This window comes from Triticum urartu, chromosome 7A, assembly GCF_056163025.1.
Source record: "Triticum urartu cultivar PI428250 chromosome 7A, HENAU_Tu73, whole genome shotgun sequence".
Classification (NCBI taxonomy): Eukaryota; Viridiplantae; Streptophyta; class Magnoliopsida; order Poales; family Poaceae; genus Triticum; species Triticum urartu.
In genome coordinates this window covers 622,976,410-622,993,994 of record NC_141879.1, presented here as the reverse complement: position 1 = coordinate 622,993,994, position 17,585 = coordinate 622,976,410, and the positions used below count along the sequence as shown (strand labels likewise).

Below are 17,585 nucleotides of genomic sequence, written 5' to 3'. Positions count from 1 at the left end.
TTCCAAGTGTTTCTGGATATAAGTATTATCTTGTTATTCTTGACGACTTCACGCACTACGTCTGGACGTTCCCTCTTCGTCACAAATCGGATGTCTTCGCCATTCTCCATGATTTCTTTGCCTGTGTCCGCACCCAATTTTCTGCCATCATTCGTAGTATCCAGTGTGACAATGGACGCGAGTTTGACAACAACGCCATGCGCAACCATCTCCTCTCTCATGGCATTGCACTCTGCATGTCATGCCCTCATACTTCTCAGCAAAATGGTAAAGCGGAACGCATCATCCACTCTATAAATAATATCCTTTGCTCCCTTCTTTTCCAATGCAGTGCTCCACCTGCCTATTGGGTCGAAGCTCTTCACGCAGCCACATACCTTATTAATCTCCATCCCACCAAAACCCTGAACTTTGGTATTCCCCACCAAATTCTATTTGGTTCTCCTCCCAATTATTCACACCTTCGTGTTTTCGGTTGTAGATGTTATCCCAACCTCTCAGCCACAGCCCCCCATAAGCTTGCACCTCGCTCCAAGTCTTGTGTCTTCTTAGGTTATCCTTCAAACCATCGTGGCTATCATTGTCTTGATCTGTCCACTAATCGGATAATCATCTCTCGTCATGTCACCTTTGATGAGGTTCCCTTTCCATTTGCTGAAACTCCTGCTTCCCCAACCTCTTATGACTATGACTTCCTCTCCACAGTTGCACACGTACCCCCACCACTCCCGGTCATTACGACGGCACCGCGCACTACACCAGCACCCGAGTCACCTCATGTTGAGACGCCATCCATTCCTCCTACCGCCATTCCGATTGCTCCGGTTGTGAACAGCCACACCATGCGCACCAGTGGAAAGTCTGGCTTTCGACAACCTGTTGATCGTCTAAATTTGCATGTCATGGTTCCTTCTCCTATCCCACACACGTATCGTGCAGCTCTCAATGATGAAAATTGGCGTCTTGCCATGCAGCAGGAGTTTGATGCCTTGTGTGCTAATCATACTTGGGACCTTGTTCCCCGTCCACCTGGTACTAATCTTGTTATAGGTAAATGGATATTTCGGCACAAACTTAAGTCTGATGGCACATTGGACCGCTAAAAGGCACGATGGGTGGTTCGAGGTTTTTCTCAACGACCTGGCATCGACTTTGGTGAGACATTCAGTCCGGTTGTTAAACCAGCCACTGTACGTACCGTCCTCACCATTGCTTTGTCGAATGGCTGGCCGGTTCACCAACTCGATGTCAACAATGTGTTTCTCAATGGAATGTTCGTCGAGACTGTCTACTGCCAACAACCATCCGGCTTCGTCGACAACGCACGACCTGATCATGTTTGTCGGCTGAATCGGTCACTCTACGGGCTCAAGCAAGCACCCGGTGCGTGGTTCAGTTGCATCACCATGTTTCTCACATCCATGGGCTTCGTCGCCTCAAAGGCTGATCCGTCATTATTTATTTATTGACACAGATCGAGTGACATGGCGTATCTCCTACTATATGTTGATGACATCGTGTTGACTGCATCGTCCACAACACTGTTGCGGCGCTTCATCAACTCCCTTAGCCATGAGTTCTCCCTCAAGGACCTTGGCGAGCTACACCACTTCCTCGGTGTCTCAGTTCAGCGTGCTAGTACTGGCCTTTTCCTCTCTCAACGTCAATACACCAAGGAGATTCTTGCTCGTGCAGGGATGAGCAACTGCAAGCCTTGCAGTACACCTGTCGACACCAACCCCAAGCTTTCCACCACAGGGGCTCCCATCGACAACGCCACTGACTACCGCAGCATCGCCGGTGCTCTTCAGTATGTGACGTTCACTCGTCCAGACATCGCGTATGCGGTTCAGCAGGCTTGCCTACACATGCATGACCCTCACGGACCCCATGCCAACCTCTTGAAGCGGATTCTTCGCTACCTCAAGGGCACTCTTGACCATGGTTTGCAGCTCCATCGCACCTCCCTGGCATCCCTCACTGCATATACGGATGCTGATTGGGCTGGTTGCCCTGACACTCGCAAGTCCACCTCGGGCTATGGCGTCTTCCTCGGTGACAACCTTGTGTCGTGGTCATCCAAGCGTCAGCATACAGTCTCACGTTCCAGTGCCGAGCCGAGTACCGTGCTGTTGCACATGCTATCGCTGAGTCATGCTGGCTCCGCCAACTCCTCGCTGAACGTCATCGTCCGCTTCAGCAGGCCACTATTGTCTTCTGTGACAATGTGAGTACGGTGTATCTCTCGACTAATCCTGTTCAGCACCAATGGACGAAGCATGTGGAAATTGATCTACACTTTGTCCGAGAGTGTATAGCTCTAGGCGATGTTCGTGTTCTTCATGTCCCGACGACTTCGCAGTATGCTAATGTCTTCACCAAGGGATTACCAACTGCTGTCTTTCGAGAGTTCTGTTCCAGCTTGAACGTCCGCGCAGCTCCCGTTCCAACTGCGGGGGGGGGGGGGGGGGGGGTGTTAGTGGAATAGGATTAGCCAATAGTCTAGAAGATGAAAGGTGTATGCATGTAATTTGTTCTGCTTCTAAAACTGTACGTCTACTCGTGTACTATATTAGCCCATGGCTAGCTATGCAATACTAAGTGCATGAGTTTAATCAGCCTTCACATATGATGTTATTTTCAATGAAGTATATATAAAGTCCTAGCTCAGTATTGTCTTGCTAAGCCGACCCTTGGGGGCTACATGTTGATGTTCAAGTCTACATGATCATATCTACAAAGTCCCTGCTCATTATTGCATAATGACCCGGCCCTTGGGGGCTACTCTGGTTGAAGTTTTTATGAGCATAAGGCAATTACAAGTCCCAGGTTGCTGCAAGCATGACAACTCGGCACTTGGGGGCTACATATGTGGAATATTTAGTTTATGACCAGTGACTGAGATGAACAACCTGAATTTCTTCAAGGTTGCGACATTTATATTGAAGCAAGTCTTAAGCTATTACTACGCTCCCTTCTTAAGACTTGGGGCCTACAAGTGATATGCATATAAGATAGGTACATTTTCAAGCTTGATGTTAGCAACAATTATGACTCGGTGCCATCAATATTTACAAACCGACAATTTTGGCAATGATAAACCGGCAAGTTCTGCATCTTCAAGCTGGCTGAAAATCAGATGAGTATTTCAAAACCAATATTTCTTGTTAAGCATTGGGAGCTGAATCAAATGAATTATTCTTCACAATATTTTTCTGCGAGAAACCAATGTCAGCAAATTGATTATCAGGCTGGCCTATTGACCTGGACTTTCCAGAAGAAGGAAATGACGAGGACTTAAGGATGATCAGGTGCCGGCTTACAAGAATTTTTAACCCGGAGCACAACCTATCAAATTTGTTATTGTGTTTATTTTGCAGGATCAGTTTAACATGGATAAATCCAAATTAAGCTGGGGGCTAATGTCGGGGATATACCCTGCGGTGTAACCCGGCCGGATGTATGACCCGACCGGACTTGGCCACTCACTAGTGACCTATCTTGACCCGGCGACTGACTAGTAACCTGCCCAAAGTTGGCGGCTCATTGGTGACCTGACAGGCGGGTCAGAAGAGCGATAAGACCCGGTGGCCTAGAAGGCGGCTCATGGAAGGCTGACTCATGTTATGGTGGGCTTGTTTAAGGCATAATGAATATTCTCTTACAAAGGAAGCAAGACTAGGGTTCCACTTATAATAAAGTAGTCCTAGTCCTACTAGGACTCCACATGTAACCCGCCCCTCCAACTTATATAAGGAGGGGCAGGGCACCCCAAGAGGGACAAGTTCCACGAGTTGGACAGATTAGGGTTAGACAAACAAGTCTATAGCTCTCGAGATAGAGCACCCTTGTAATCATGTTCATCATCATCAATATTAATGAAGCAGGATGTAGGCTTTTACCTCCATCGTGAGGGGCCGAACCTGGGTAGAACCTTGCGTCTCTCGATTCTGACCAACCCCTTCAAGCTACTACATGGATGCGTTGGCCTCACGACTAAGTCCTGACACGAAGGACATCTGTCGTGACAATTCCACGACAGTCCGCACGCTTAACATTCGATGACGATATAGTATTATATGAGTTATGTGATTTGGTGACCAAATGTTGTTCGGAGTCCCGGATGAGATCACAGACATGACGAGGAGTCTCGAAATGGTCGAGAGGTAAAGATTGATATATAGGACGATAGTATTCGTACACCGGAAGTGTTCCAGAGGGTACCGGGTACATATCGGGTCATCGGAAGGGGTCCCGGGCACCCCCGTCAAAAGATATGGGCCTAATGGGCCAAGAGGGGAAATGCACCAGCCACCAGGGGCTGGTGCGCCCCCCATATGGGCCAAGAAGGAAAGGGGGGATTCGGCCTCCCCCTTCCTTCCCTCCTCCCTCCTCTTTCCTTCCCCCTCCGGTAAATAAGGAAAGGGGGCGCCAGCCATAGGAAGGCCCCCAACTAGGATTTGGCCTACTTGGGCACCTCCTTGGCTGCCTCCCTCTCCCCCCACCTATTTATATGTGGGGGGCCCTGGCACACACAAGACAATTGTTAGCCGTGTGCGGCGCCGCCCTCCACCGTTTACTCCCATGGTCATAGTTTCGTAGTGCTTAGGCGAAGCCCTGCGATGATCACTTCACCATCACCGTCACCACGCCGTCGTGCTGACGGAACTCATCTACTACCTTGACATCTTGCTGGATCAAGATGGCGAGGGACGTCACCGAGCTGAACGTGTGCAGAACGCGGAGGTGTTGTGCGTTCGATACTTGATCGGTTGAAGCGCGAAGAAGTTCGACTACATCAACCGCGTTAATAAACGCTTCCGCTTAAGGTCTACGAGGGTACGTAGACACACTCTTCCCCTCGTTGCTATGCATCTCCATGGATAGATCATTGCGTGTGTGTAGAATTTTTTTTGTTTTCCATGCAACGTTTCCCAACACATTGACTATGAGAACATGTCATTTTTCATATAACTCCATGTGACAAAATCCGGCATATCATGATGAGGGAGAGGGATAACAAGGATGCATTGTGCATAAATGGGCCATAATGTTTGTCTAACCAGATCATCATCCCAGTTATTAGAAACCGGATTAATAAAATCTGCAACCCGAGAAATCAGATGACTTTTATATCCCCATAATTTGTGATCCAAGAGTCATTCTAGATATCAATATTCTAACCATTCCCAACTCTCCATATAGACCAATGTTTCAGATAATTCACTCCCGCTATTATAGTCTACCAAGTGAATGAGGATCCTTCTTTTAACTTTGCATCCAGTAAATCGCCATCAGGGAAGTACTTCACTCTCAAAATAGTAGCACATACGGAGTCTGGGTTCTCAAGAAACCGCCTAGCCTATCACAAAAGCCCATCGCCCTTGATTCTTTAGGGCACACATTTTCCATCAAGCCATCCAATGCATCCTTCTCAAGTTGTCCTCGTCTCCCCACCCAAAATACGACATCGCATCAACAATTCTGTTGAAATCTTTGTAAAAAAAATTAAGGACCGACATTGCATGGGTGCGGATGGTTTGAACAACAGACTTGAGAAGAACTTCCTTCTCTCCAACAGATAATAAATTTTCCTTCCAACCAGTGATTTTCGTAATAATACGATCAATCAAATACTATAAACAACCATCTTTATCCAAGACAACGCATCAACCAAATACTATAAACAATCAGCTTTATCGAAGACTGGCAGACCTAAGTATCTGTCATTGAGAGCCTCGGTCAAAATACCCAGAGTGGTACACTTTTGTTCTCTAACCTCGACACTTGTATTGAGGCTAAAAATATACTAGACTTTTCGACACTCACCATTTGCCCCGAAGCGATACAATACAAATCCAAAATTGACTCTGGGTCTTAGCATTGTGCATATTAGCCATCATGAGGATCAACGAATCATTGGCAAAGAGAAGATTTGTGATCGAAGGGGCATCTCTTCAAACTTTCACTTCCAAAATATTTCCATTCTCATCCGCACGCATCAATAGAGCAGTCAGACCCTCCGTAAATTATAGAAACAAATAAGGAGATAAGGGGTATCGCCTTGCCGTAATCCTCTCATAGGCTTGAAACTTCAGCTTTCTTCCGCATTAAACTGAACCCGATATTCAACAGTGGATACACATTACATAATAACATTTACCCAGTTCTCCAAAAGACCTAGTTTTAGCATAATCTCCTTCAAAAAAGGTCACTCAACCCTATCACAAGCTTTATGCACATCGATTATGATAGCACACAACCCCTCTTTCGCTTCTTTCTTATTTTTTATTGTATGGAAACATTCGTAGGTCATTAAAACATTATCCGTAATCATTTTTCCGGGAACAAAAGCACCCTGGGTCGGATTAATAATTTCTGGAAGAAAAACCTACAGACAAGTAGCCACCATCTTGCAATAACCTTATACACCACATCACATCGGCCTAAATTAGGTAACCTTTTCTGGTGAGTTAACCTTGAGGATCATCACAATCGCAATGTCATTCCATCCAGAAAGGATAGTACAAGTATTAACCGCTCGCAAAACCTTCTACATAGTAAGGAAGGAGTGCAGCAATTCGGTGCCCAGCCTCATCTGCACACGGTCAGAAAACAATTCACAAAAAATTCAAAAAAATCCAATATTTTTGCATGATAGATAATTTATTGCGTGAGGACCGCTCCAATTTTCAGATCATTTGGATATCTGAGTAGCTCTCAGCAAAAAAAACAAATCGGGTTAGAACAGTACATGAACGGTAAACTTTTTTACAAACTTCAAATTTGTTTTTTTTTGCCGAGAGCTGCTCAGATGTCCAAATGAATTGAAAATGAGAGTGGACCTCACGCAACAAATTATCTACTATGCAAAAAAAAAATCTAGTATTTGTTTTGATTTTTTTTTTCTTCAGCGCGAGGGTAGATGAGCCTGGGCTCAGAAAAGGATTTTCGGCAAGAAAGGCCTTATTCATTTCAGTCGTCACCTCTTCTCTGAACAAGGAAAAGAACCTCATGGTTCGGTTGCAATACTTTTGATGTGAAAAGATGAGAAAAATAGTCTCTGATATGATCCTTCAATTCCTTATCTTGCCGCCAGACCCCTGAATCATTAAGAAGTTTGTGATATTATTCCTCTTTTGATGTGAATTCAACAATGACTACCCATCCATAAGAGTTGGTCATGAAAGACTTGAGGCTCTTCACAAGAGATGGGCAGCCCGCGTACATTTGGGCTCGCTGCGCTGCGGGAGAGAAGATAGGCCCAACTGTGCTCTCTCTCTCTCTCTCTCTCTCTCTCTCTCTCTCGTGCTCGACACAGGGACGGGGCCACTGGTGCAGCGCTGGAAGGCGATTGGGATTTGGGCGACGGCCTCTGTAGCTCTCGGATCTCCATGAGAAGGGGGCCGCCAGCGACGGGCAGCCGCCGGCCACCATCCAGCGGCTGGCGGCTGGCGGCCGGCGCCCGGCACTGGCAAGTGGGGCTCAGGGGCGGATGCAGGCCACATCATAGCTGGTAATCGACTAGTTCCCACCTTAACAGTCTATCGAGTAAGTGATGATTGATGTAGCATAGCTTACGATTTTTCAACAGATTTGCGAACGAACAACCGGTCGTTGTCGTCGCTCGATTCCAGTTCATTCAACCCTGGTGGAAAAACTGTAGTACCTTATCTGTGGGCAGTGGTGCGTATGATATTCTGGAATGCTAACGATCACTTTCAACTTACTAGCGCATCGCAAACTTTGCAAATTTTGATGGGCAAGGTCACTTGATGATTGGCGTATATCTCTACAACAAGGTACCTCCCTATCTCTTTGTTGATTTTCTATACTACTAGGAGTATTATGTGGTACTATTTACTTACACAGCTGAAGTGTACAGAGAGACCAGAGTACCATAACATATCTGCTGTATTGACCTCAATTTAGCTTAATGATTCATCATTTCGAGCCCACCCCCTGTTGTCGTTGTATAATTAACACATGGTTGATATACTGCCATACCGGAGTATCGTGCTTTTTTTTTTGCCCTTAATGTGAATACTATCATGTCTTTTTTTTTGACTCAATGAGGAAACTTCCTACCCTGAGAGGACAAAGCAAAACTTTCCTCTGTAAGTAACACAATACAGGGGCCCATCAGTGATTTTGACATCTTTGAATTTTAGTGCGCGTCAGGCATCTATAATAGAGCTTCACCAGCTGTGGTATTCTATGGCCAATTACTACCACACACGAAATACAGAATAGCTCTCAAGCTTAGCATAGGTGTGAATCGCCCAGTTCATGCCATGTTTGCTTTGCTCGTACTTGCAAGGATACTTGCCATGATAGTGATGACCGAAGCACAAGCATCTGCGGTTTTGAGAACCGTAGACGGGAACACCGCTCAGCCTCCGAACCGCTTGTTGGGTCGGTTAAGGACAAGGTCCCTCCATGGCGACAGCACCAGCACGGGTTCTTCAAATTTTACTCTCCCATCTACTGGCAACTGTACAAGTATATGTGGTAACGTGACCTTCACCTACCCATTCGGCATAGAAGCTGGCTGCTCCAGGAATTCTGACTTCAGTTTAGTTTGCAACCACACCACTCATCCCCCAAAACTCTTCTTGGATGATGGTAGTACAACCGAGGTTGTCGCCAATATTGACGCCGGTGGCATGACGCTGAATGCTTTTCTGGTCAATTTTTCTAAAACCATCCCAATGAAATCTGATGTCGATGGCTACAACATGTCATGGACTCCGGGGAATAGTTTTACCGTTTTCGAGTTGATGTTCCTTACTATCATTGCTTGTGACTTGGATGTGTATTTGGTAGATAAAGATGTTGGTAATCTTAGGTTGGTTTGTAAGGTAACCTGTCCCAGCAAAAAGATTGCAGAGCAAGTGTACAGGCAGGATCCTAGTGGGCCTGGGTCGTGCTCCGTACATGCAGATATATTTGTTCATACCGTCGAGTTACAGTTTGTTCGCCACAAAACAAGTAAGATGAAAACACAGTCTCATCTCAGCATCTTGTGGGATACAATCAACATAAATATTGCGACAGGAATTGGATGGAGTATCGTGGACCAAACGAACTGCTCCAGGAGCATGAAAGATAGCAATTATGCATGTGTCAGCAAACACAGCGAATGCACGGTTACTTTTCCTGATGTTGGTTATGTCTGCCGGTGCAATAGTGGTTATGGAGGCAATCCGTATATCTCCGATGGCTGCTCGCCTGACCACAGTAATCTCCTCCATCATGTCTTTTATGTGTCTTTTATGAAAGGTTTTTGTCGCAGGAGTTTTTGTTGTCAGTCAGGACATAACTTGCTCCTTTTGGATTCACACCTTAACAAGAGCATATGTACTTCTACAAAAGTAACTCCAGGATTATAAAAGATATATCAATTAATTTTTGAAAATATATATCCCATTAAGAAGTGAATTAGCAAATAAACTTGGGGCATATCTAGTCTCATAAGCATCAGCTTTTCTGAAATGATACACATGATTTTAGCCTTTGGTCTTTTAACTATGACACTACAACCTGACACTTTTTGTATGTGGAGGTTCATTCCGGTAAAAAATTATTTCCTTTTGTGCTAGGCTACACAAAATAATCTTGCTTTCTAGCTAATCTGAAGATTCTTTTCTCCAGACAGTATCTGACAAAATTGAAATTCTTTTGAATAGAGTATAATTCAAGAGCAAGAAAGGCGAATTGTTCTCGACAGTGTGGGAATATCAGTGTCCCATTTCCTTTCGGCATAGAAGAAGGCTGTTCTGCGAGGAAAACTTTTCAGCTCGACTGCTCAGACACTACAGTACCCATTCTCCGGGATTATGGCGGCCTCATTGATGTGACATACATAAATGTCAGTGAGGGGCTTCTGGGAATCAAATATGACTCAAGTTTTGGGGAGGAGATATTTAACACCATATTGCAACCTTCAGAACTTCAAGAACCAACCCTGTATGTTGATCCCCTGGAATCAGCTTCGGTGAGATGGGCTGTTGATGATCTTACATGCCAAGAAGCCAAAAAAAACTCCTCTGGATATGCGTGTGTAAGTATCCATAGCTCCTGCCTGGGTGTCATCAGCTCCAACAAAAGTTATGTTGGATACAGGTGCGCATGCTTGCACGGTTTTGAAGGAAATCCATACATCCCAGATGGTTGTGAAGGTACTCCCTTTCTCTTTATCTTTACAACTGTAGTTTATTATTTGTACAAATGTTATGTATCTCCTGACAGAGATATGGTTACAGATGTTGATGAGTGCAAACGGACACCAGGACTTTGCAAAGGGAATTGCCAGAACACTATGGGAAACTACACCTGCACCAAGTGCCCTGATCATACAGAATATGATATTACAAAAATGCAGTGCAGTCCAGTAAGAAAGCAAAATATCTTCTTAGGTGAGCAAATATATACTGCATGCTCGATTCTTCTCAAAACATAATCAAGATATAGGACTGATGCATCAATTTCATTATGGTAGGTATTGTAACTGGGCTTAGCAGTGGCTTTGGCATGTTACTATTTGGGGTAAGTGCAATATTTCTCATTCGAAGATGGAAAAGAGATGTCCAGAAGAAACTAAGAAGGAAGTATTTCCAGACGAACAAGGGCCTTCTCTTACAACAGTTGATATCAGCAGATCAAAATGCGAGTGAGAATACTAAGATTTTCTCAATAGAAGAGCTTAAAAGGGCAACAAATAACTTTGATCCTGCACGCATCCTTGGACGCGGAGGGCATGGCACGGTCTTCAAAGGGATCTTATCAAACCAGCATGTGGTAGCCATAAAAAAATCCCAGATTATCAGGGAAGGTGAGATCAGCGATTTTATCAACGAGGTTGCAATCCTCTCTCAGATAAACCACCGGAATATCGTGAAACTTTTCGGGTGCTGTCTTGAAACTGAGGTCCCCTTACTAGTGTACGACTTCATTCCCAATGGTTCATTATTTGAAATTCTCCATCATGATCCTAGCAACATAGTTTCTTTGGCATGGAATGACTGTCTTCGAATAGCATCAGAAGCTGCGGGTGCTCTATGTTATCTCCACTCTGCAGCCTCGATTTCAATCTTCCATCGTGATGTGAAGTCCTCTAACATACTCCTGGATGCGAACAATGCTGCAAAGGTTTCGGATTTCGGCGCTTCAAGAACTGTCCCCATTGATCAAACTCATCTTGTCACAAATGTGCAAGGCACATTTGGCTACCTAGATCCAGAATATTACCATACTAAGCAGCTAAATGAGAAGAGTGACGTTTACAGTTTTGGTGTGGTACTCCTAGAACTTCTTATCAGGAAAAAACCTGTTTTTACAGCTGAGTCGGGAATGGCCGAGAGCTTGTGTAACTATTTCCTCTCGGAGATCAGGTCGAGGCAACCCAAAGAAATAGTGGCTGCACAAGTTCTCGAAGAAGCGGCCGACGAAGAGATCAACGGGGTTGCTTCTCTTGCGGAGAAGTGCCTGAGGCTAAAAGGTGAGGAAAGGCCTACAATGAAGGAAGTCGAGACAACATTGCAGCAACTCCGAATGAATTGGACGAATTCATCTCAGGCTGATCCAGCCATTGAGTATGAGATGCAAGGCCACCAGTCCATGGCCATGAACCTAGCCGGGAGAACTTATCATGTAACATCTCAGCGCAACCAAAACGCGTGCTATAGCTTGGAGCAGGAGTTCCTCGCATCCGCTAGCCTGCCGCGCTAGACATGCTTGTCAGCTCTCTAGTGTTTTTGCCCTTGTCTTCTACTCCCTCTGTAGTGATCTAAAAGGTCTTATATTAGTTTACAGAGGGAGTACATGCAATCCTCTTCTTTACAAAGTGTATTATGCAGCACCATCTTACTTGATGAATGGATTTACTCAACAAAATTAGTGTTTCATCCTTGACACATCGCACTCTATTAACACACATGCCTTGCTCAAATCATATTCCCTTATTAAACTGCAACAGTTCCTGCTATAATTTTATTTTTCCTTTTCTTTTAAGTAACCAGCTAGAGTGCTGCATATTCTTTTTTCTTTTTAGTTTTCAAGTGTGATGCATCTTCCTTTAGTCAAAAGGTTACATACGATCTCGCAAAAAAAAAGGTTACATACGCTGTAGGGTCTCATGTCTGGCTCTGCTGAATCAAGGTGCTTTTTTTGTTTGTTTCTACAATGAAGATGCTTTCAGCTCTTCATTCTTCATAAATCGAAGCATCCCTGAAGTGTACAGAGCCCACTGAAATATATGAGGTTTACGTGCAATAGTACTCCCTCCGTTCCGAATTACTTGTCGCAGAAATGGATGTATCTAGATGTATTTTAGTTTTAGATACATCCATTTCTGCGACGAGTAATTTGGAACGGAGGGAGTATTAACTTGTTTGAATTTGGAGAAGTTCAGTCTAATACTCTTGCATTTGAAGTTTTGAACACATATTACTGACATGTTCACACTGCCTGAACTTATGATATTTGTTCTCTTCTTTCAACAAAGCAACAACTCCCGAGCTCGAGTTTTCCTGGGACGATAAAAGCCAATTGTATTCCTAAAAAAGGCCTAAGAGATGAACACTGCAATTTTCACCTCTGCCTCTGAACTTTTATTCCAAGTGTACAGAAAGGAACTGAAGAAATGTAAATGGACACTTGATTGCTACAAAATGGAAGTGGACGATTCCTTGGAGTAATGTAGAATCTTTACTCTGTTTTGCAGTGAAGGGAGTAACCCAAAGTCCAATGTTTTGTCAGAGAACAAACACCCGTACAGAGATGAACACTGCAATGTTCAAGGAGATAAAAATGTTCTCAGAGAACTGCTGTACAGGCTAAATATTCTTTCGATTAAAATAGGAGTATTTGTTAACCGTACAGTGCAAAATCAAAATAATGCCCGTTTTAGAAACTGGGCTCTGTTAGAACCCTACTGTTTTGTATATGAAGTTTGAAGAAGCCTTCTTTTGTGGAGCAACTCATGATGCAACCCCTGATACTAACTTCATTTGTGGGGAAATTAGTGTTCTTCAACGGTAATGCATTTCGAATTTCAGGTGTCTTGAAATCTATGCGCATATGAAGTATGAATGGCAAAGTGATATTTCACGCTGACATCAACAGCTCTGTATATCGTTTTCATCTTGTAGACATGTTAGATGTGCATCAACCGTGAATTGATCATACTGAATATTGATACTGACAGTTCCTTGCTGCCATGTTAGTTCCTCCATACATACACGGCAAAGCAGATAAAAATTTTCATCACTATTTAGAAATTATTATCTACTCGAAAACGCAACATAGCCTTTTCGTCACGGCGCGCACTCACGCGGGGAGATCACATTCCTATTAGCCTGAAAAGTAGCAGGCATCACGAAGAACACAATCACCCAGGTTACACCAAGCTTATAAAACTCTAGCAAATATCCCAAGGGCAAGCACACAAACCAATCAAAGCATACACCTCAGTGATGCCTTGCTTCTGAGGCACCAGTAACCACACATGCACAACAAAACCGCATGTGCTTGTGCAACTCTTGTTACAATAACTGAAAACAAAACGCCTTGTTCACACAGACCCAGCGAATTCAAGAGGACACATCATCTATCTTCAAGCAAAATTTGCTATGCAAGTCTGGTTGTTGAAATTGGCTTGTCGAAATAAAAGAGATTAAGATGCAAATAAGAGCACAAGCACTTGCATGAACACTCTCTTCGTCATGCAGAAACAGGGCGCTTAGCTTGTCAACTCCAGCACAGATGAGCAATACGACGTAGTCAAGTACATATCCATAAAGTGCAAAGACTGAACAGCAAACTGAATGACAACTAACTGGCGAAGGTTTGAGCAATCACCAACGCCACCATAAACTTCTCCTACAATGTCCTGAAAACTGAAGGATGAAACTAACAGCAAAAGCTTCAGTACGGCTGCCGCTATGAGCAATCACCTTTTTTTAAGCTGCATAAATCTCTGTTGGAAGAGATAGTTTCCAGAAGAAGCTGGTAGAGCAGCAAGCTGTAGTTGCCCCATCGACGATCACTGGCCATCGGAATAGAACATGCTTGGGTACACCCAGAAGGCCTGCAGCTGACCGTACCAGTTTCTCTTGTACACAAGATCAGGGTCAGTGGAAGGATCCCACACAGCATCTGCCGCATCACCAAAGCCATGTACGCTCCAAGGCTGGGAGTAATGGGCGTAGTACAGGCGGTTGCTCGTCCCTCCCCACTTCTCTGGGCTCAAGCAAGAAAACGGCGGGCTCCTCACATCACCCCCTACAAAGAGTGCCCAGTTGTCCAGCTTCTTCACCTCCACCCATTTTGCAGGTCTTGTCGACATATCAAGGCGGTAGGGTTTATACAAGACTGGTGCTCCAAATGATAGGCTCACGTAATGGTCAACCATGAGAAGCATATCGCCGCAGACCACCAGCCATGGTCTTAGATATGGGCACTCAGTCATGCCGTCCCACCACTTGGTAGTTATCTCCTGCAGGCCAAGCTGGGGGGCTAACTTCAGAAAGTAGATCCTCTGAGAATAATCCATGGCAATGAACTGGCCATTGAATTCCACAATCTGATCTATCCGTGCATCAGAAAGCTTGATTTCAGACCAAGAGTCGCTTCCAACCGGCCAATCAAACAGGGAGGATCGAGTGCTGACAAGGAGATGGCAGTTGGGTGATGCAAGGGGAGCTGTCAGGGTGCCACCAAAGTAGAACTCCTCTTCACAGTCACCACTGAATGGGAGACATGGAGGTGAAACCTCAGCACCAGTGAACACATCAACAATAAGACAATTTCCTCGGCGGCAGCAGATGAGTTGCCCATATGAAGAACCAGCAAAACGCATCCTCTGAAAAGTTTCTTGAGGAATCTGGCAGCGAAGGGCTATGTTCTGGTTGGCTAGATCAATGACCTTACATGTGCGTAGCTTGTGACGACCATTGCTAGAAGGTAGATGAGGGGCTTGGACACGGACATTGGGCCGGACAAGGAGAGGCGGGAGTTTGGTGCAGAAGGTCGATTTGGATGGGTATGAAGAGAAGGCGGCACGCCAAGAACGACAGGTGCTAGCAAACGCAATAAGGTCGAGAAAGGAACCCAACAGAGGAACAATGGAGTGAAGCAGGTTATCTGGGAGGTCAGCCCAGTCTTGGTGCCCCGTCACTACTGGAGCATCAGAATAGAACATGCTTGGATACACCCAGAAGGCCTGCAGCTGGCCGTACCAGTTTCTCTTGTACACAAGATCAGGGTCGGTGGAAGGATCCCACACAGCATTTGCCGCGTCACCTAATCCATGTACGCTCCAAGGCTGAGAGTAATGGGCGTAGTACAGGCAGTTGCTCCTCCCTCCCCACTTCTCTGGGGTCAAGCAAGAAAACGGCGGGCTCCTCACATCACCCCCTACAAAGAGTGCCCAATTGTCCAGCTTCTTCACCTCCACCCATTTTGCAGGTCTGGTCGACATATCAAGGTGGTAGGGTTTATACAAGACTGGTGCTCCAAATGATAAGCTCATGTAATGGTCAACCATGAGAAGCATATCACCGCAGACCACCAGCCATGGTCTTAGATATGGGCATTCAGTCATGTCGTCTCACCACTCAGTTGCTATCTCCTGCAGGCCAAGCTGGGGGGCTAACTTCAGAATGTAGATCCTCTGGGAATAATCCATGGCGATGAACTGACCATTGGATTCCACAATCTGATCTATCCGTGCATCAGAAAGCTTGAGTTCAGACCAAGAGTCACTTCCAACTGGCCAATCAAACAGGGAGGATCGTGTGCTGACAAGGAGATGGCAGTTGGGTGATGCAAGGGGAGCTGTCAGGGTGCCGCCAAAGTAGAACTCCTGCTCACAGTCACCACTGAATGGGAGAGATGGAGGTGAAACCTCGGCACCAGTGAACACATCAACAACAAGGCAATTTCCTCGGCGGCAGCAGATGAGATGCCCATAGGAAGAGCCAGCAAAACGCATCCTCTGAAAAGTTTCTTGAGGAATCTGGCAGCGGAGGGCTCTGTTCTGGTTGGCCAGATCAATGACCTTACATGTGCGTAGCTTGTGACAACCATTGCTGGAAGGGAGATGAGGGGCATCGACACAGACATTGGGTCGGACGAGGAGAGGCGGGAGTTTGGTGCAGATGGTAGGTTTGGATGGGTACGAAGAGAAGGCAGCACGCCAAGAACCACAGGTGCTAGCAAACGCGATAAGGTCGAGGAAAGATCCCAACAGAGGAACAATGGAGTGAAGCAGTTTATCTGGGAGGTCAGCCCAACCTTGGTGCCCCAACACTCCTGGGGGAGTAGAGACAGATGGGTCAGGCAATTTGCTCGGGCTTTGCATGATGGCAAACTCTCTGCAAAACACAACAAATTCAAGGCAGAAAGGTTAGAAAGATTATTAGTCCAGTAACAAATGAAAAAAGGCAGACAGCATGCTTGGACCATGGACAAGCAATTAAGCACGTGTTGTTCTCCAGATCTTGTATATCCCTTAAATGTCAAGAAAGTCGACACTTACAAATAAGCAGCAAGTTGATCGATTTATTTTGTAAGATGGTTATATGACAGGGCTAAGATGACAGCATGCACAGATAAGAATTTTATTTTGGAAAGCCACCCTGTAGTTAAAACTTTTCGTGACAGTGAAAACCATCTGCATCTTCAGATCATGATACTGAAATGGTGACAAACGCTATGACATTTCGCTTGGCTGTAAACACTGAATAAAACAGCTGCAGTTATAGCTCTATAAATAACAATGTGCTACCAATACCGACTGTCAGGACATGTACAGTACGGATACTCTGGAATTTCACGGGTTCTTCTGCTTGGGTACTTTTTGTACTCCTTTCCATTTGCAAATCACATATTGGGGTACGACGAACACTCGACCTAATTTTCTTCTCAAAACCAACAAACCAATTATACTATCCGTACATGCACATCCCATCTAGGGTTCCTAGGCTCAGTAGTATCCTTTACGGCGAAATCGAGTGAAAAATCTAAACCTAGGACAGCGGCGACGCGATTCGAGTTCTTCCCACGAGAACGATTGATTGCACAAGTTGCACGACAGAGTAGGCAAACGACGCGTACAAGAGAGATGAACGAGGGAAAAAGCGACGAGAAACTGGGGTTCAGGTGAAGAGGAGCGGGAAGACGGGCAGAGTGCATACCTTGAGGAGGATGCAAGCGAAGGCGACGGCGACGTGGTGGGGCTGATGCCGGCTGGCGGCTGGCGGCGTCGCCGCAGGCGGCTCGCTTTCCGTCCCATTCGCTTCCAGAGCCGCCCGAGCAGCTCTCTCTCTCTCTCTCTCTCTCTAAAGTGTCAGTCTCGCTCTCTTCAAACAAGGCCGTGGGGATTGTATCGACAGTTTAATGTGGGCTTTTGTGTGTGCTTGTTGTGGGCTGGGTCAGATTGTAGCTTCGTAAGACAAGCACACGTCACCAAAATGTTCCTTGTCTCAAAAAAAAACCCTAGAAAATATTCCTATCTTTTTGCTCAAAAAAGAAAGAAAATATTCCTATCGACTCAAAAAAATAATCCTCTGTCCCAAAGTAAA

The 17,585-nt window shown here is 45.3% G+C and overlaps 3 protein-coding genes across 3 annotated transcripts; 1 reads left to right on the top strand and 2 right to left on the bottom strand.

Annotated features, from left to right (window-relative positions):
- Positions 1 to 7,827: 7,827 nt before the first annotated feature.
- Positions 7,828 to 11,958, top strand: LOC147960759 (wall-associated receptor kinase-like 8). Its single transcript, XM_087537662.1, has 4 exons — positions 7,828 to 9,240; positions 9,690 to 10,181; positions 10,266 to 10,418; positions 10,502 to 11,958. Exons 1-4 carry the CDS (start codon positions 8,295 to 8,297, stop codon positions 11,728 to 11,730), a joined length of 2,820 nt encoding a protein of 939 aa, XP_087393788.1. The 5' UTR covers positions 7,828 to 8,294; the 3' UTR covers positions 11,731 to 11,958.
- A 1,298-nt stretch (positions 11,959 to 13,256) lies between these two features.
- Positions 13,257 to 15,604, bottom strand: LOC147960758 (F-box protein At2g26160-like). The gene has a single exon (XM_087537663.1). The coding sequence runs from the start codon at positions 15,602 to 15,604 to the stop codon at positions 14,045 to 14,047; it is 1,560 nt and encodes a 519-aa protein (XP_087393789.1). The 3' UTR covers positions 13,257 to 14,044.
- Positions 15,605 to 15,610: 6 nt separating this feature from the next.
- LOC147960757 (uncharacterized) lies at positions 15,611 to 17,332 on the bottom strand. Its single transcript, XM_087537664.1, has 2 exons — positions 17,199 to 17,332; positions 15,611 to 16,376 (listed from the first exon to the last, which is right to left on the bottom strand). The coding sequence occupies exons 1-2, from the start codon at positions 17,294 to 17,296 to the stop codon at positions 15,611 to 15,613; spliced, it is 864 nt and encodes a 287-aa protein (XP_087393790.1). The 5' UTR covers positions 17,297 to 17,332.
- Between the last annotated feature and the right edge of the window lie 253 nt (positions 17,333 to 17,585).